The sequence below is a fragment of the Mesocricetus auratus genome, unplaced genomic scaffold, assembly GCF_017639785.1.
Source record: "Mesocricetus auratus isolate SY011 unplaced genomic scaffold, BCM_Maur_2.0 Super-Scaffold_6730, whole genome shotgun sequence".
NCBI lineage: Eukaryota > Metazoa > Chordata > Mammalia > Rodentia > Cricetidae > Mesocricetus > Mesocricetus auratus.
In genome coordinates this window covers 116,543,979-116,563,294 of record NW_024429184.1, presented here as the reverse complement: position 1 = coordinate 116,563,294, position 19,316 = coordinate 116,543,979, and the positions used below count along the sequence as shown (strand labels likewise).

Sequence of the window (19,316 nt, the reverse complement as noted above, 5' to 3'; positions counted from 1 at the left end):
AGGAGCCATGCCAAGCTGGGAAGCATGGCCAGGAAAGAGTAGGCAAAGCAGATGCCGCCCTTCTCTTGCTGCCTTGATTAGAGAAATTGAGATGTTAATAATATTCTGAGATGCAAGGTGCTAATTAAAGTTAATTACTGTTTCCTTGTGAAGTAACCTCTCCTCGTGTTTACCAGGAACAAGGCTGCCAGCCGCTCCCTTGGCTCGTGCCAATCACGATGCCCGCTGCTCAGTGTACCCCACACCCCCACAGGTGCCCTCAGCTGGCCCCGCACAGTCCAGGCAGGCATCAGGAGCTGGGATTCCCAGGCCCTGCCTCTCAACCAGCCCTGCCCAGTATCACAAAAGCACCTAAGTATGAGTGCCCCATGTGACCTGGAGACAGGGCGAGTGACCTCAGGATTGCCACCATGTTCTCTTCTTTTCCTCGAAGGGTCCTTGCTTACCTACCTCTTTCCAGCTCATCTTGCTGGAGCTCAGCACCTGATCTCTTAGGATCTGTTTTCCTGTGTGTAAGCAGGGCTCGTAATTCCTACCTTGTATTGTTCTGAGAATCAAATGGGACACTGCCCATAAAATGTTTAGCATAACCACATACATAGTTGGATTTAATAAGCTCTCAATTAAAGTTAACTGTGATTGCTTTTGTCTTTGTTAATAATCATCTCTCTTCTAATCCCCCTGCTGTGTGGTCTGACTGCAGGACCTCGGTGGGTGAGCTGCGTACACATACGGTTGTCCTCCAGCGCTGGGCCACCACCCCAGGCACAACGCCCATGAATCTCCCCGTCCTCCCTACTCCTCCATCGTGTACAGCCCTTACCTTGCTTGAACAAGTGGCCAACCCTTGGCTAGGAGTTCTGTCAAACCCAACCTGTGGTGTGTGTGTGTGTGTGTGTGTGTGTGTGTGTGTGTGTGTGTGTGTGTGTGTGTGTGTGCGCCCCATTCCAGACTTCATAGGGCTTTGGGGGAAATGTCACTCTCTTGGGAGCCAAGTCAGGTTGCCATGACGACTACTGCAGGTGTTCACCTCCAATATTCTCTGCTCCCTCCCCAGCATCCCCATCCTAACACAGCCATACTGGCCAATTCTGGCTCGGGGTGTGTGTGGGGGGGGGGAGGTTTCAACACCTTTATGATAAGAATCTCCCAACACATATTCTGGACTACCTCTTCTGTCTTCTTGCCTTCTCAGAAAGTCCTTCAGCTAGGGAGAAGGCCAAGGGGCCAGACGAGCCCTGTACACAATTATTCCTTCCAACTTAGTTTCCTTGGGGCTCAATGCTAACGACTTAATGTCACTGTCATCTTTGATCGGGGTGGATGGAGGCTTTGCAAAGTCCCCCTCCCCCAAGGCTGTAGCATAGGGAATCAAAGAGTCAGGAGCCCCTGCTGGCTTCTGGCACTTCCCCAACCACAGAAGAACACCTGGCCCTTTTGCTTGGGGAAGTACTGGCCAGTGAAGCCTAGGTCACTTAAAGGCTTAGAAGCCTAAGAGAAAGACACTTGGCTGGGCCTCCAGGTCTGACGTGAGAGTGAAGATAATTTGGAGATCACTGACAGAGCCACCAGGCTCTGGGAAATCCCTAAGGTTGCTCCTGATGAACCCCTCAGGCTTACTTTTGGTGAGGGTGGATCCTGTTTGACTCCCTCCTCCAAAACTCTGGTGTTAGCCCCTCTGGAAACCATTCCAAAGCCCACAGCTTCTGGTTCCAGATCCAACTGCTTTTAACCCAAGTCCTCCCTCACCTCGACTCCTCCCCCAGTGTCTCTCCCAGGCCCCTCCCCAGCCTCCTCCCCTCTCCCACCTCAGTCCCCTTTTACAAACCTCCAGTGACACCCTTCCCCCTCCCCATTTCTTGCTTTGGCTGTACAATCCCCAAGTAGATTTCCCTCCCCCTCCCCTCCCCTCTCCTCCCCTTCCTTGGCGGCCCCTTGTTCCTTCATTCCTTCTTTCCTTTTCTCCTGCCTGCCTGCCTGCCTTTCTTCCTTCCTCAGACATTTTTGGTGGTGATAGTGGGAAATCACAGGACAAAAGGGGGCTTGTGAGCCAAATTAAAAGGGGACATCTTCAGCCGGGCGTTGGTGGCGCACGCCTTTAATCCCAGCACTCGGGAGGCAGAGGCAGGCGGATCTCTGTGAGTTCGAGGCCAGCCTGATCTACAGAGTGAGTTCAGGGACAGCCTCCAAAACCACAGAGAAACCCTGTCTCGAAAAACCAAAAAAAAAAAAAAAAAAAAAGGGGACATCTTCAGCTGGGTGGTGGTGGCAAACGCCTTTAATCCCAGCACTTGAGAGGCAGAGGCAGGCAGATCTCTGTGAGTTCAAGACCAGCCTGGTCTATAAAGCAAGTTCCAGGACAGCCTCCAAAACAATACAGAGAAACCCTGTCTCCAAAAACCAAAACCAAACAAACAAAAAAGGGCGCATCTCAGTTGGGTGGTGGTGTCGAAGACCTTTAATTCTAACACTCAGGAGGCAGAGGCAGGAGGATCTCTGAGTTCGAGGACAGCCTGGTCTACAGAGTGAGTTCCAGGACAGTCAGGGCTACAGAGAAACCCTGCCTCAAAAACAAGCGTGCTGGGGGGGGGGCTTATATCTCAAAACTTGGATATAGGAAGTTAGGGGAAGGGTGATAAAGCAGTCCTCTAGGGCTGTTGGAAAGGAAGTAGACATTTGCACAGGCGGTCCCCAGCACATGGTGGGTACAGAGGCACTCAATCTGTTGCTATCCTGTGCTACTCAATCACCCAGGGTAGTTTTTCCAGCTACTTGTATCTCATAATGCTCAGGGGATGAGGAGTAAAGGTGCCTACTCCTGGGGAACTTATTTATTTGTTGGTTTTGATTTTTTGCATCCGGTTTTCACCAAGTAACAGTCTTGGTCCCGGAAGTCACTTTGTAGACCAGGTTGGCCTCAAACTCACAGAGATCTGCCTGTGTCTGCCTCCTGAGTGCTGGGATTAAAGGTGTGCACTACTGAGCGGGGTGGTGGTGGTGGTGACAGTGGAGGCGGAGCTCACCTTTAATCCCAGCACTCAGGAGACAGCGGCAGGCAGATCTCTGTGAGTTCGAGGCTAGCCTGGTCTACAAGAGCTAGTTCAGGACAGCCTCCAAAGCCACAGAGAAACCCTGTCTCGAAAAACAAAAACAAAAATAAACAAACAAAAAAAAAGGTGTGCACTACTATGTCAGGCCTTTTGGAGGCAATTTAAATAAAGAAATTTGGGACTTAGGGCTGTTGTTCAATGACTGAAATTTTATTGTGGATGCACGAAGACTCTGAGTGTAATTTTCAATACTACACAGAAAACAAAACGAAAGAGATCCTGAATACATGGGCAAGAAAAGTCATGGCCAAGCCAAAAAAATTTTTTTACTTATGCATATTTCCGTACACAAGGGTGCAGTGCTCCCAGAGGCCAGAAGAGGGTGTTGGAGTCCCCCAAGGACTGGGAACTGAACTGAAGTCCTCTGAAAGAGCTGTGAACTTCTGAGCCATCTCTCCCGCCCTAGGTAACATGATTTAACACCGCTTCCATGCCACGCAAACTCCTGCTGCTGCAAGAGTAAAATATGCATGCTCTGTGAGGGTTTAAGAAGACCCCTGGCCAGCAAAGGTTCATGGGGCAGCTTTCTGTGGGTGCAGGCTTTTGAGGGCAGGGAGTGCAGAGGTCACTGGGCAGGTGGAAGACATCCAAACCACGTGGTAGAACCACATGCACAATTGGCAAACACTGCCCAGGGACTTTGCCCTTCCCGGTGCTGCAGCCCCATGAAATATTTAGGCTTCTGGATGCTGCTCATCCCTTATTGTCCCCCTCAGCAAGGATACTTCTTCCTTTACATCATTTATGGCTGTCCTCTTTCCTCCCCTTAGAGGCAGGCAGAGCAGGGAAAAGCAGCCCTGAAGCTACAACAGTCTTTCTGATTCTGTGGACAGGAGGCAGAGGCTAAGCCCCACACCCCTGAAAGAAGATACCCACTGAGTGCCCTCATGAGCAAGGGAAGGGGTGGATCTGGGCCTAGGAAGGGGTCATTTTGCTTCCCATGAAAAGAGAAAGCTTCAAGAGGACAAGGCCCTGAAGTGTGTGTGTGTGTGTGTGTGTGAGTGTGTGTGTGTGTGTGTGTGTATTTTACTTAGAGACAGGGCATTACTATGTGGTTCTGGTTGTCCTAGAACTTACTATGTAGATCAAGCTGGCCTCAAAATCACTAAGATCTTTCTGCCTCTGCCTCTGCCTCCCAAGTGCTGGGATTAAAGGTGTGCACCACTATGCCTCACTATCTACTTAATTTTTTTTTGAAATACTGTCTCACCCTCTTGCCCAGACCAATCTTGAACTCACTATGTATCCCAGAAGTTGTCCTGAACTTTTTGTCAATCCTCCTGCCTCAGCCTCCCAAGTGCTGAGGTTGTGAGCATGTTTCCCCACGCCTGGCTTAAAGCTGCCATTTGCCAAGCTCTTACTGAGCCTTTGCTTAGCAGTCTGTGCATTATCACCTTATACTCACCTCTCAGCTTCATTATCCTCACTCCAGCTGGGGAAACTGACACTCACAGAGGCTAAGCAACTTGCCCAAGGCAATCAGGCAGTCCAGCAGCAGGCTGAGCTCACACAGCACAGGCCTCCTCTCTCTGAAAACCTCCCAAGAGGTGAGGGTTAGCAAACGAAAAGCCATTGCGAGAATCTCACTCCTTCCATCTGCGTCCCCACCAGCCTGGAGAGTTCTGTCAGGCCAGCTTCTGCTCTGTCCCTCAAGATCAGTCTCTATGTCCTGGCGGGCCAGTTCCCCAGCTATGGTTCCAGAATACTTTATCTGTCGGTGGCTAGAGGCTGGGAGAGCCCGAAGAAGGGGGAAGGGGAAAGAGATGGGTTCGGGGATCGAAGAGAGCCGAGGAGTCACGGAGACCGAGATGGGAGGGTGGAGTAGGTGGATAAGAGGGTGCACAATGACAGCTGGGGGACAGATGCGGGGTGACTCCCAGCCTAGACTCTTACAGACTTCCCCATCCAATGAATGGGAAACTGAAAACTAGAAGTCCTGTCCCCACTCCTCCCGCCCCCCATTATTTCTGTCCCCTCCCCCAACATCTCCTCTAGAACAATTCTAATTAGTCTAAGTGACTAAGAGATGGTTTCAGCCTGAACAGCCAATTAGGTCAGGAATAAGGGAAAGTAGCTCCCCAAGTCTCTTCCCAACGCACCCCCCCATATCTGCCTTTTACCCAGAAGGAATAGCCTCACCCAGCACTCCATACTGTCACTCGGTTCTCCTGCTCCTTTCTTAGTGCCCAGGAGCACCACCGCCTGTGACCACCTGGCTGCTGGTCCTCTCTCCATGCCCACCTCAGCCCCAGTCCACTGTCTTCCTGGCAAGCGGGTACAAAGCAAGGGTAGGGGTCTCCCAGCGAGGCCATCTTTTGAAATCCCTTTTTTTCCTGATGTTTCTCTTCCCATTCTCTTCCCCCACCTTCTCTCTTCTTCCTCTGGCACTTATTTCTAACATCCATGGACCAGGCCTCCCAGTTGCCATGGAGACGAAGTGTGCAGCTGGATGGTGAGTGTGTGAGAGGAGCTGAATGCACTTTGCAGGAGGGGCGGGTGGCTCTGTGGGAAACGCATCGGTGTGTAGGAGGCATTCTGCAAGAGGGAATTGGACGGGGATCCAGGTCACCTCCCCGAAGTGAGACTGTGCTAAGCGGGGCACTCTGGAGGGCCTAAACCTTTAAATGTTGACTGTTTTCCTTTGGGAACACCCTCCCCTAGGTCAGATACTAAATTCTGTCAGGTCCTGGAAGCAGACCATCAGATTCTGGAGGGACAGAACCTGCCCCTGCAGCCTACGGAGAGGAAGAAGAAGCCTGGTCTAGGGTCAGCTTCCCTTTAGAACTGGGAGGCAGATGGAGAGCAGCTCCCCAGTACCGTTCTAATGAATGCCAGGGGAGGGTGTCAGCAACGGGACACTGTCCCCTTCTACTCATTCCCCCTGGACTCAGCCTGAAAGTCAGATGCCAGAAAGCTCGAGGTACCTGCCCCCAGGAAGCTTGACATCTTTTTATTGTTGTTTTTTGTTTTTTACGAGACAGGGTTCTCTGTATTGTTTTTGGAGGCTGTCGGACCAGCCCGGCCTCGAACTCACAGAGATCCGCCTGCCTCTGCCTCCCAAGTGCTGGGATTAAAGAAGTGCACCACCAACTCCACCACCACCACCACCACCGGCGAAGCTTGACATCTTAGTGGGATTCAAGAAGAAGGCCGTTGCCCACACCTGATCCTTAGCACCCGGATGTTCTTCCAAAGTGCGGAAGCTTAGAATCTGTCAGTAACAACTAAGAAGATTGCTGGCTGTGCTGAGTGAAGCCGCCCCTTCCCCTGCTCCACGTCCATTTATGAGTGAAGCCGCCCCTTCCCCTGCTCCACGTCCATTTATGAGTGAAGCCGCCCCTTCCCCTGCTCCACGTCCATTTATGAGTGAAGCCGCCCCTTCCCCTGCCCCACCTCCATTTATGAGTGAAGCCGCTCCTTCCCCTGCTCCACGTCCATTTATGAGTGAAGCCGCCCCTTCCCCTGCTCCACGTCCATTTATGAGTGAAGCCGCCCCTTCCCCTGCTCCACGTCCATTTATGAGTGAAGCCGCCTCTTCCCCTGCCCCACCTCCATTTATCTTCCTTCCTGCCCCACTGTTTCTTCCCCAGCACGTAAACACAATCTGTAATTACCTCATTTGTTTGTTTGTTTGTTGTCTGTCTTCTCCACCGGAATGTAAGTTCCAGGGGAGAGAGTAACTCAGCGCCCTAACGTCAGCACCTGGCGCAGGGCCTTCCAAAATAAAGGCCGATGATTGGCTTCACTGAAATCCTATAATCACCTATTATCATCCCTGCTTTATAGGTGAAGAAACTGAGCCTGTCACCCGCCCCAAAGCAGATCACTAGGAGTCGCACAGCCAGGTTTCCACTGTTACTGAGTCCATGTGTGATGGAAGGACATGTGGTAACCAACCTGAAATAAACCTGATTCCTCTTCCCGTCTTTCTGCCTGTGTGTGTTTCTGCAGCCCAGACATCCCCAGAGAAATGGGCAGGGAAGGGAGGAAGGAAGACAGAATCTATAAAAAATGTAAATCTGACCTTTTCTCTCAGAGGCATGGACTCCTTCGATGGCCCTCTCCTCCCCCAGTTCTTAGACAGACTAGCAGGTCCTTCTAGATCTGGCTTGTATTTTGCTCAACCTCTCTTGCTTTTCCGGGACACTTAGACGTCCTGTGCCTATAGGGACAGACCATCCATCCTCCTCTCCTCCCCCTGTGAGTTTTCAGTCATGTGCTCTGTGAAACTCATCCTTTACCTAACCCCTTCAGGAAAGCCTTTTGGCCTCTGGAGGAAGCAACCCTCGGGGTTCCCGAGCCAGAATTTCAGGCTCAAGTCAGGGATGAACACAAGATGTGGTCATTGTTTACCTGTCTTCATTTCCCGTAGAGATCATGTGTCATTCTTGTGGTGCCCCAGTATCTGGTGCTGGACCGGTAAGAGGGAGGGAGAGGCTGGGGAAATGTTTGTAGAATTAGTAAGTGAACCCGAGTCAGGATTGCGGTACCCAACTGGCCACTCCCTATTTCCTTCCACTCCCTTGACCTTTGACCTTTTTTAATGGGCTTGGCCTTAACTGGAGGGGCTCCCCATCCTCCACTGTCTAATCAAATCAGGGCGGGAAGGATACTGGCCTTCTACACTGATTAACCCGCCTCCTGATTCACGGAGATCTAAAGACTGGGGGCATCGCCTTGGCCACTGGTAGAGGGAGGGCTTGTGAGTCTGTAGCTGGGGTACTGTGTGACTGGTTGGGTTTCAGACTCAGCCAGGGAGCTGACCTAACCCTGTGAACTCAAGGCTGCCAAGAACCCTGCTTCTCTGTCCCCACCCCGCTACCAACGTGCCACACTTGCGGGTGCCGGATGCAGCTGTGTCTTCGCCACGCCCCCTAGCACTTGCTCTCATCAATCCTCGCCCCTCAGCAAACACGCAGCTAGCTACAGGTCATTTCAAAAGTAGCAGAGAACTGGAGTGAGACTCTGTCATGTCACGCGTCTGGGAATGGATGAAGGGGCGCCGGCGACCGTCCCCGCACCCCCCTCCGTGCTCCAGTCAATCCGGGTTTACACCGTGGCTCATCCGGGATTAGTCCCTGTGCTCGGCTAATCCCAGTGGCTGGGTGGACCCAGAGTCCTAGACCCTAAGAGCACAAGCCTGTGGGGAGCGCGCAGGCCGAGCGGAAACGCGCCCGGCGAGGAGGAGGCGCGTCCGCGAAGGCGGGGCCGGGAACCGGCCGATCTGGGATCTGTTCTTCGACTTCTCTCGAGCCGGTGTTTACCGGGGAGCTGGACAGAGGAGGCTAGGCCGCTCCAGTCCACAAAGGGGAGGGGAGCGCAGCCGGAGCCCAGGACAGAAACCTTGTCGGTCCCCTTCCCCAAATCCGCTTCCAACCCTCGTTGCTGAGCGCGGGAGAAAGTGCCAGCCACACAGACACCTCCCCCGCACCCAGTCCCGCGAAGCCTGCTCATTGCCAAAGGAGCAGGAAGGGATCCACCCGGGCCCCAAGTCCCCGGGGCGCTCCCCTCTGCGTAAAGAAGCACAGCACGGCCCTCCCAGAGAGGCCCTGGCCCCTGACCTGCACCCGAGCTCGCTCGCGGCGGATGGAGAGCGGGGAGAGCAGCAGTATCTTACCTACCCGGGAGCCTCTCCCTCCAGTCCCCACCCCACCCCCGGGCACCGCCGAGCCCAGCACGAGTCCCTCTCCCATCCCCCGAGCCCCAGGCCCCCACCCAAGAATAGCTCTATTCTCCCAGGGTTGTAGACCAAGGGGCGGGAAGAAGCCAAGTGGGGTCCGGTTTTCACACTTTTATTGTAAAGCTCGGGAATAATTACACGGGTCTTTCATTGACAGCTCAGCAAACAAACCGGAAACGAACCGAACCGGAGTGGGGGGGGTAGGGGCGGTGCCTGCGCATGCTCGCGGCGAGGGGAGGGAGGTCAGAGAAAGAGAAAGACAGAAAAGACAGAAATCATTACAAATCAACGGGATTGTGCTCGCAGCGCCGGGGGGTGGGGGTGGGGGTGGAGGTGGGGATGGAGTGGGGGCGGGGCCCTTCCCGGGAGGAGCGAGGCGGTGGGAAGTGGCACGAACCAAGAGAAACACGACCCCGAAGTGGGCACCCGACGCGCCCAGCCCCCCTCCCCACCCCCCACCCGACACACGAGAGAGACACGGCCCCCCCTCCCCACTCACATAACCCGAGGAGACACAGTCCCCCTTCCCCATGGGCAGACATACCCGCCCTGGAACCCCCATGGGCGAGAAGGCCCTCCCTCCCAGAGAAGTCTCACAAGGAGATGCCCCCTAAGAGACTTTCAAGCCCTCCCTACACCAGAGACAGCCCCCACCCAGGGAAGAAATGGCTCCAGGGGGCCTCCCTCGGGAGAGAGTGGTATCCTAGAGCCCCTAGGAGAAAAGACAATTCAGAGATGCTCAGCCTCGTTCCAAGTGCTGGAGGGCAGACACCCCATAGGAGAGATGGGGGAGGACCAGAGACATCTCTTCCGGGGAGCTTCGGAGACAGCTTTTCCCTGGAAAGAGAGCTGGCCCAAGACTGACTTGTCTTAGGTACTACTCCCAGGAACCCTGGGAGGCAAGCAGGCTCCCCAGAGAGCCTGGATAGGGAAGGGAGACACGTTCCCATGGACCCTGGTGGGAATTCATGTCCCCAGAGACTCCCAAGGGGAGACATGAGGACTAGGAAGCTCTCAGGTTAGGGCTGCCTAGAGACAGCTCCCCTCCTGATGTGAGAGATGCTTCAGGGACCCTAGGAAATATATCCCCACACACCCTTCCCCTACTAAGAGACATGCTCTGAAGTAGGGAGATGGGGACCAAGTCGGTCCCCTCTAGGAAGACACTGACTGGGTCAGGCTGGGCTTGAGGGGGGTCTCCTCTGGCCAAATGTCGCCTTTGGGTACATAAAACTGTACGCGACACAAGGCATTGGGGAGGGGCTCCGCAGCCCTAGGACCAGCAGGGCTAGTCCCTGGTGCCGGCACCCATCCCCTGCCCACCTTTGGTTTCACCTCTTGAGTGCCCAGGTGGTGACAGACTCAGCGCCCTCACCCCGACCAGGGGGCTAGGGCTCTGCATTTGCCTGTGGAAGGGCTTCTGCTGTGTGCTTCTGGGCCCTCCCAGCCGGCTAGGCTACCCCCTTCCTTCTGGCTTCTCCATTGTGCAAAATGTTCTCTGCCCTCCCACTCAGTGCTCAGGAGTCTCCAAGACCAGGCCAGGGTGGCCAGGCCACCAGGGACCTCCATCGGGAGTCTACTGACCCCAGGGATGCCTCCTGGCTGGATTCTCCTCTCCGTTGAGCAGATAGGCCTCATACAATCTTTTTGTCCAGATCCTAACCTCCAGGACCCAGGACAGCCCTCCAGGCCACTGCACCTCATGCTACCGGCCTCGCCACAATTGCACCTGCCCCACTTGTGCAGGGGAAAGGGCTGTGTCTTTAACAAGCCCCTGGCCTGCTTCCTGGGCCTCCCCCAGGGGAAAGGAGCCTTTGGCCAACCCCAGACCTGGCTGTTATCACCTAAGCCACCCTACCCACTGCCCTCCATAGAAGGGCTGTGTGTGCTGGGGCCACCACCCTAACAATGCACTCCCCCCAGCACTGTTACCCCAAACGAAAGAAAGCAGGGGTGAGGAGGCAGAGAATAGGGTGATTCTACAGTCCCTTAGCTCTTCTGGGGTGGGCGTGGGGTCTCTGGGGTTACAGGAGTCAAGCTCCAGCAGCACAGCTCCCAAAGGCACCAGAGGACCCAGCAGCCTGCCCACCCCTCCCACACATGGGCCACCCCCACAAGCTTAGACTAAGTCCAGTGGGGGCCACACCCTGAGTCTCCAGCCTCCAGCCTGGGCCCTTGGGGAGCTGGAGAGGTAGGGGCCAAGGCAGTGGGGGCTTCTGGAAGGAAGAGAGGCTGAGGCTTTGAGATGGCCACAGTGGGAGATGGGGGCTCTACAGGGTACCCCTCACACCTTGGCCCCCCGAGGTGAAGAAAACCCCCACCTCATCATGGCTGACTGGGCTTCTCTGCCCCTAGCCTCCCCACCCCCTCCCCCACGGGGCCCCTGACCCTGGTGAAGGGAAGCCCAACTGGAAGAAGGGGCCTGGAGCCCAGGGTGCCCTGAGGCAGCCCTCCCACCCCCTCAGATCAAGGCAATGGTGGTTTTACAGGCTGATGGGTCAGTCATGGCGGGGGCTGGGGGCTGGAGGGCAGGGAGGAGGCAAGGTGCGGGTCCCCCACTACAGGAGGCAGCAACCAGCCACCCCCTGAGCAAACTTTCTTGCCCCCAGCTCCCCCCACCAGGCCAGAGGCACAGTCATCCCACCCTGTCCAGCTGCCCCCCAGTCTCAGGGCCCCTCTGCAGTGCTCATCTGGATGAGGGAGGCCAGTCTGAGCGGGGGGGTCCCCACCCCCCAGGGCACAGCGCAACAGTTCCAAAAAAATAGAGATTTGTATTTTAAAAAAAAATTAAATAAAAGCCCAGCTCTGCTGATAGGCAAATGTTACCCCTGTCCCCACCCCCCACCCTTTGTTTCCCTGGCCTGCACCCCCATCCCATCACGGCCCCAGGGGTATTTACAACATGGAACAATAGAGGCCTGGGGGGCACTGCGGCAGGGAGGAGGGGCACGGGGCAGGTTCCCCCCAAGGGGCCCCCCAAGACAACACAACATCAACGAGAAAAGTTGCAAATCAAGCAGAAATGGGGACATCATTCCAAGGTCCTTATATACAGACACCGCAAGACCAGCAGGGAAGGGGGTGCCCAGATGGGATCGAGCCTGTGAGCAGGTGGGTCAGCCCAGGGGCAGTACTGGGAGGGGCCTTCGCAGCATTCTCACCCCAATCCCCACCCCACCTTTGGTAACGACAGCCCTTCGGAGAGCCCCCGGTGGTGGAGAGTTTCCTCTGAGCGTTCCCAGGGAGTTAGTCCCCCAGGTCACCCAGCTGCAAGGCTACACTGCCCTGGTCAGCCATGAAGGAAACAATGAGTTAAAGTATGCTGCCCACCCTTGACGCCACCATGTGCCCAAAGCAAGGGGGTGCTCCCTGGAAGAAGATGGAAGGGAGCCCAGTCATGGCAGAGGAACCCTCGTGGGCATCCGCTGGGTGGAGCCCCATAGAGGGGGTACAGGGGCTCCTTGGAGCTAAGGGGTAGGAACGGGGGAAAGGACCTGGACCCTGCATCGGGCAAGGGCCAACGTGGTCTTGAAGCCAGTACTCCACGAATCGGACCCTGGCCACAGAGTCCACGCTGGAGGGATCGACTGGGGCCCTGGGATAAACCCAGTTGGGAGCTGGCCGGCGACTGGGGGAAGGGCGGCCGCCGGCCAGAAGGGGGCTCACAGGTAGATCTCACGCTTGGCGGCGGTCTGGGCAGATGCCGGTGTGGCTGTGGGTGGAAAGTCCGAGGTCTGGGTCAGGGGAATTTCCTCCAAGGTGGCCGAGTCCTTGCAGGAGTCATGGCTACTGTGGGAGAAGGCACTGTAGGAGGGCAGGAGGCGCACGGGGGCCGTTTTGGTGTTCCGGTCTTCCGGGGGGCTGGGGCTGCCGGCGCCCGCAGGCTCCTGCCCTCCTCGGTCCTGGTAAGGCACGAAGGTGGAGAGTTTGAGGGCGCTGCTCTTGGTCCGGCGGCTGGGAGACGACTGGCCAGGCATCCAGCATGTGTCAGAGTGACCAAACTCGCTGCACTCCCGGGTACAAGTGCCCGTCATGGCGACGTCGGGCAAAGGGCGGAGGTCTGTAGGAAAGCAAGGACAGCTGTTAGAGATGGCAGCCCCGAAAAGCTCTGCTCCATGGCCTCCCGTTATCATATGTATTCTGCTTCTGAGCAGAACTGAGGTGCCGTTTCTCCTGCCTACAGAGCAACACACACTCCTCAGGCAAGCACAGACTCCTTTATCCACCTGTGGCCCACAGAACTGCTGCTCTCTAGGTCAGTCTCCACACACACACACACACACACACACACACACACACACACACACACATGCAGGCACGCACGCTCGCACACGCACACACACACACATCCCTGTGGCCCACAGGACTGCTGCTCTCTAGGTTAGTCTACACACACACACATGCACGCACGCACACACACTGCAGGCACGCATGCTTGCACACGCACACACACATCCCTGTGGCCCACAGAACTGCTGCTCTCTAGGTCAGTCTCCACACACACACACACACACACACACACACACGCAGACACGCACGCTTCCACACGCACACACACATCCCTGTGGCCCACAGAACTGCTGTTCTCTAGGTCAGTCTACACACACACACACATGCACACACACACACACACGCACGCACGCGCACACACACACACATCTCTGTGGCCCACAGGACTGCTGCTCTCTAGGTCAGTCTCCACACACACACACGCACACGCACGCACGCACGCACGCGCACACACACACACATCTCTGTGGCCCACAGGACTGCTGCTCTCTAGGTCAGTCTCCACACACACACACACGCACACACACGCACGCGCACGCACATGCACGCACACGCACGCACGCCTTAAATAGATGCTATTCTTCAGCATCATCTACCCTCCAGCCCTCTCACACACCCACCAAATCTGCCCTCAGACAGGTGCACAAACAGCTCATCTACAAACCGTCACTGTCTCCAGACGGGTTCAATCATGGAATTCCACCCTCAGATAAGGCTGAGGAAGTCCCATCCTAATTTAGAGCCCCCACCCCCATCCTGAGTCCTGGTTATACATATCTACTCCATTGGACACCCCGTCCCCAGACAAAGATAGCACATACCTTCCTTCCAAGTCCCCTCAAGCCTTACATGCGCCCAGCTTTCTGAGAACCCCGCCCCACACCAGCACAGCATTGCCTTACTTTAAAGCCAAGGGGAGGGGACAAGCTTCTACGTGGGATGTTCACACATAAGCACACACACAACAAGCACACACATGCAACCCCTGCCCACCTCACGCCAGCCCCTCACCAGCCACCACCCTGGCCTTGCCCCCAGCTCCCTGCCCACAACACCCACGGGAAAAGGAGTTGGCCGCCTGACATCAGCAGTAGCCAGTGCGGTTGCTGGGCAGCGAGTCTCCATGGGAACGGCTGGGCCATGAGCACTTCCTGTCACAGCTGCCCCTGGGCCGCCCTCACTCAGGGACAGCACCAGGCAGTGATCCCCCCCTCAGGGACATGACTGAGAAGCTCTGCCCGCCCGGGGCAGGGGCTCCCCCAGCACCACCCACTCTAGCTTGGCCTCCTGCCAGTGTAAGGTGAGGAGGGGATAGTTTTGTTATTAACCCTCGGTGCGCCAAAGCTCTTCAGTTCACGGTTGGGGGACCCGGTATGGCACGGAGCACTGGGTGGGCGGGGCCGGGTGCTGGGGCGAGTCCCATAGACCCCGGACCCCAGAGCAGCCCCCACCTACCTGGCACTCTGCCTCAGGGCCTGCTCCGGCCAGCCGGCTCTGCGCGGGCACAAAAAGGACGAGACTGGCATGAGATCACGCACGGTGTGGCAGGGAAGGGGCAGAGGGTGCTCTGGGCCCGGGCCAGGGAGGTGAGACAGGGCCCGACGACTCAGGGTGAAGACTGGCACCTTTCATCTTTGGGGGGCAGGGAGACTTCGGACTAAGAGAGGTGTGAGAGCCAGGGGCAGCTCTCAGGCAGAGCCTTTCTATCCCAAGGGCTGGCTTCTTCAGATTCTCCCCCGCAGGCTGGCATGTATACCTTCTCACACACTCTTGTGGGCACACACATGTCAGCGCGGGCAGACTCTCACAGTATACCTCACCATCCATCCCCACATTCACCTCCGCTCCAACTCCTCCCCTCCAACTCCGCCTGGAGAGGACCGCCCCTTCCAGACTTCCTCCCCCCAGAGCCAAACCTTGTCCCTGACTTCTGCTGGGGGAACAGGGAGATCCCATCCTTCTCTGAGCTCTTCACAGCGTCTGGGAGTGCCATACTGTCATCTCAGATCCTCTCACTCACTTGGGGACCACCATCCTCCTTCCAGTTTCCTCCCCAGTACCTGAACCTCCTGGCCACCATTCTCAGGGACCCTGTTCCCAGGAAGTCTATGTAAGGCAACGCCGAACCCAAAGACCCCGCAGTCAGACACAGATATGAACCCCTTCCAGGTCTGTCACTCCCCAGATGTGTAATTTTGGGCAAGTTACAGAGCCTGACTGAGTCTCAGTTCTCCCCACTGTAAAGTGGGTACCGTACAGTTCTCAGGTCAATGCGATGCGTAGATACATCTGAAAGCACGGTGCTTACTACAGAACACACAAGCAGACCTCAAGACACAAGGACCGTTTTAAAGCATCACCACTCTTCCCGGACTGGTCCCCATTCCTAGGAAGCCTCAGACATGCTGACGCTCCTCACCGTTCTCAGGGTGCTCCATTTCACCTATGCTGCCGTCAGGGGTGGTGCGCTCATAGTGGTCCTCAGGTAGGGCCAGGGGACCAAGTCGGGGCCCTGAGGATGACTTGCTGGATGGCGTTTCCGACTCTTCCAGGCCACTGTCATAATAACTGTGCTGTGATGGGTCCTGCAGCTCCTGGGCCTGACTGGTGGCCGAGAAGGTGACACGGCGGTGAGGTAACTGTAGGGAGAGAGAGTGTTACTCTTGGCTGGCTAGCCTCCTCCAGAGCCCAGCACCACACTAGCCCCAAACCCTCCCAGGCCTCAGCAACAGCCAAGAAGAGGCCCAGCCCCTTAGTACAGCATAGGCCCCAGAAAGCATAGACTCTAGAAGAGATGCCTCTTAATTCGAGGCTAGCTTCCAGTACAGTTAAGTCCACACACTGAAAGTCCCAACACAGCACAGGCCCCACTCTTGTTACAGCCTCATGACAGCCCTAGCAAGCAAACACTATGTCAGCACAGCTTCCCAACACAGGCATGGTATCCCTGGCCTTTCAGAACAGAATGAGCCATAGTACAGAGTAGAGCCCAGGAGCAGAACAGTCTCAGCCGACTCCAGATGCCAGCCTGGCCTCTAAACACCAGCAGCACAGCCCCAAGCTTCTGAAACAGCTTCCTGAAAGCTCCTCCAGGCAGAACCATCCCTATTAGTCTAACTGTACCTTCTAGGCTTGAGCTCCTCTCCTGTCTCACTGCTCTGCAACTCCCCATTGCCTCCATCCAAAGGGCACCAACCTCTTGCATCTTGTTCCTCAGACCAAGTTTGCAGTCCTGAGGCCTCCGAGGGCCCCTCCTACTCAGGCCCCAGCCCTCTACAAATCCCTTCATAGAGGACTGAGTGTGGGATTAGACGGAGGGAGGAGAGGGAACTTGATAGGAAATCGGACATGTGGTGTCAGAGAAGATAAATGGAACCCCTCAGTGTTCCATGTCAGGGAAGGGGCCGTAGAGAGAAAGGCCCAGTGTGGTAGAACATGTGACGCCCGTCAAATATTGAGAAGGTTCTTCTCTATGGAGTCCCCTCCAGGACACAAAAAGGAGCTCTAGGAAGGACCTTCTGCTTGGTGGAGCCAGACTTGAGTTTAGACCGGATACTGGCATTGGATAACGGAGCAGTGACAGGCTGCTCCCTGCCAGCAATCCCGTCTGCCTGCCATGGGTTAATGATCAGACCAGGAACCTGGCAACCTCAGCCTGGCACTTGGCACAACCATCAAGCCACCCACCTGGGACCTCCACTGGTTTTCCTGCCAACGAGAAATTAGGAGTAGTGGAGGGCTAAGATCCTGGGTACCCGGAGGCCAGAGGAGCAGCAAGGCTCGGGTCCTGTTGATGAATCAACAGACAGAAGCACCCTGATCGGCTCTTGGCCCGTTCATAAAAGGGCAAGGAAACAGCCAAGAGAGGTGGTCTCCGGTTTGTAAGCCCACGCACCACCCCTCCGCCACCTCCTGTGAATGTCTGAGGACAAAGGTAGGGGTATCAAGACAAGGAGCTTTGGCACTGGTTAGGGAACAGTTCACTACAGTCTTCCCACTGTATCAGGAGCCCATTCAATCCCAAACAACCCAAGGTCTGGGTGGTGAAACAAGGTCCCCAGAACTGACGTGCACCCTTGGGACTAGGAGGTTATAAAGGAGCAAGGTCAACCTGGCAGTGGAACAAACAGGCTCCAAGCTGATCCTCACAGGCACAGGGCAGCCTGGTTATTGGTGCTTCTTGTTTTCTGTCAAGACTGGCCATCAGCCCTTCTTCCCTGAAGAACCGGGTAATCAGGGGCGTCCCTTGGGCTTTCCCCCATCAGTGAAATGCTGGGTGGTTAAATGTAACCTTAACTGCTTCTGCAATTCCATCAAATATTAAGAGACCAGGTTCCAAATCACTCAGTCTCCCGCCCTGAGTACTTGCTGAGTAGGGCTACCCATACTGAGCCTCCAGATCCAACATGTCTGAAATCAAATTATTTCTCATCGATCCTCTTTCACATAGGCAGTGAGCTCATCACCATCCCATCACCCACGCTCAGAAAGCTGATATACACCTGGGTATCCTGGGAGTTTCTCCCTCATCCCCACCCCTACACCCTATCAATTAGGATCTTGAATATCATTGGCCCTTTCTCCATAAATTCAGCCACCTATCATCATCACGGCCATCCTTAGCCCAAACCTTAGTGCCTCTCTCTCCCCCTCCCACAGCCCCCCAGCACAAATGGGGATTGAGCTAGGCCTTTACACAGACTAGGCAAAGCAAGTGCTGTTTCTACTGGAAAACTGAGCTATAAGGGACTTTTCTTCTTGAGGACATTTAGCAAGGCATCCTTGTCCTCTACAATGTAAATACAGTTCTTCCAAGCTCACTTTACTTTCTTCTACACCCTCCACTCCAGCCAGAATCCTCCCCTTCTGCCATCTTTCTCATTCCAACCTGGTTGTGCTTACCCCTGCTTCAAGAGCTGTGCACAGTGACCCTAGGCAAGGGGGCCCTTCTGCCCAAATCTCACCCATCACCAACAAGTTGGCTTCGGGTTCCTATTCTCTTCCCAGAAGCCCATTCCCATTTCCCCCCTATTATGTCCTAAAAGTAGGAGGAGGCACTACAGTCAGACAAATGCGGAAAACTCAGTTATACAAGCTTAACAAGTTCACTCTTTGTTACAGGGTTTTGCATAACTTTTTATGGGATGTGATAACTAGTCTCTCACTAACTTAATCATGGAATTCACTCTTAATTGTATAGTAGATAATGGCAGACTGGAAATCAGATTCCCTGTTGCTTTGTGCTTAAATTCTGACTCCATCAACTGCTAGTTTTCACTTATGTGAAATGACTATAATGAATCGGCCTGTGTCACAAAGTTATGAGCACTGAGTGAATTCATATATGGTACCTTGAACCCAGCAAGGCCTCCCCAAACAGTAAAGAACAGCAGTAATAAAAGTTGCATGGACTCGAGTGTGGTAGCACATGAGTTAATTCCAGCACTAGGAAGGCAGAGGCAGTGGATCTCTATGAGTTCAAGGCCTATCTAGCAAGCTCCAGACCCTGTCTCAAAAAGAAAGTTAAGATAGTTTTACAGTACACATAAAGAAAAGCTTCCTATAGCCCCTCACTTGACACTTGGAATTCATTTCACTTGTCACCATTTTTTTTATTAACCAAAGTCGAGTGCCACGCTGAGCATGCAGTAGGAACTTAGCCTAAGTGCTCTGATGATGTCAATGGGTAGTATAAGGTTTGGTCATACTCAAATGTTGGGAGGAGGTATTCAGCGTAGTTCCATGGATGGGTTGGCTGGGTTGGAGCCCAGTGAGGAACAGTCCCTCAGACCTTGAGGGGAAAAAAGGCATCAATGGACTAAAGGAATGGAAGAAGTGATGGTTGCAAGGCAGAAATGGAAGAGAATACGGAGGCCAGGAGATTTTGGAGATCACCTGTCAGATAGCTGTTTTCTCAGGAGACAGAAGTTGTAACTAGATATGACCCCCCATATCCCGCTCCTCCAAAACTCTCAGATGTTTTCCAATTTGGGGTACCACAGGGCTTTGTCCCGTTTATAGATGGAACCAAGAAGAGAGCTGGCGCCTTGCATCTCCTGGGAGTGTCCCAAGCCTCTTTGATCACCATGGAGATAGGTTGCCTCTGGCCTCAGAGACTCCCCCAGGACCAGAGGCCCCTCACCCACACCGTAACTTCCCTCAGGCACAACCAGAGACAGGTAGACCCAGGAGAGCAAGAAGTGAGAGACGGAGGGAGAGAGAGAGGGAGAGAGGGA

The 19,316-nt window shown here is 54.9% G+C and overlaps 1 protein-coding gene and 1 long non-coding RNA gene across 4 annotated transcripts; both read right to left on the bottom strand.

Annotated features, from left to right (window-relative positions):
* Positions 1-3,239: 3,239 nt before the first annotated feature.
* Positions 3,240-8,746, bottom strand: LOC110340748. Of its 2 annotated transcripts, XR_005875764.1 has the most exons (3): positions 5,250-8,746; positions 4,516-4,639; positions 3,240-3,561 (listed from the first exon to the last, which is right to left on the bottom strand). It is a non-coding gene; the product is annotated as an uncharacterized LOC110340748 (long non-coding RNA). The 2 variants fall into 2 exon arrangements; XR_005875765.1 differs by having other exon boundaries at positions 3,240-4,639; positions 7,464-8,746.
* A 140-nt stretch (positions 8,747-8,886) lies between these two features.
* Positions 8,887-14,418, bottom strand: LOC121138883 (protocadherin 18-like). Of its 2 annotated transcripts, none has more exons than XM_040741894.1 (2): positions 14,140-14,418; positions 8,887-12,850 (listed from the first exon to the last, which is right to left on the bottom strand). In XM_040741894.1, exon 2 carries the CDS (start codon positions 12,822-12,824, stop codon positions 12,453-12,455), a length of 372 nt encoding a protein of 123 aa, XP_040597828.1. In that variant the 5' UTR covers positions 12,825-12,850; positions 14,140-14,418; the 3' UTR covers positions 8,887-12,452. The 2 variants fall into 2 exon arrangements, with proteins under 2 accessions (XP_040597828.1, XP_040597827.1); XM_040741893.1 differs by lacking the exon at positions 14,140-14,418 and adding an exon at positions 13,902-14,086.
* Positions 14,419-19,316: the final 4,898 nt, after the last annotated feature.

Excerpts from the sequence above, each read along its gene's own strand:
- LOC121138883 (XM_040741893.1), bottom strand. The coding sequence starts at position 13,974 with ATGCTGTGCTGGTGTGGGGCGGGGTTCTCAGAAAGCTGGGCGCATGTA. Across the intron at positions 12,851-13,901 it reads TGAGGGGACTTGGAAGGAAG|ACCTCCGCCCTTTGCCCGAC; the intron begins GTATGTGCTATC and ends GCTTTCCTACAG.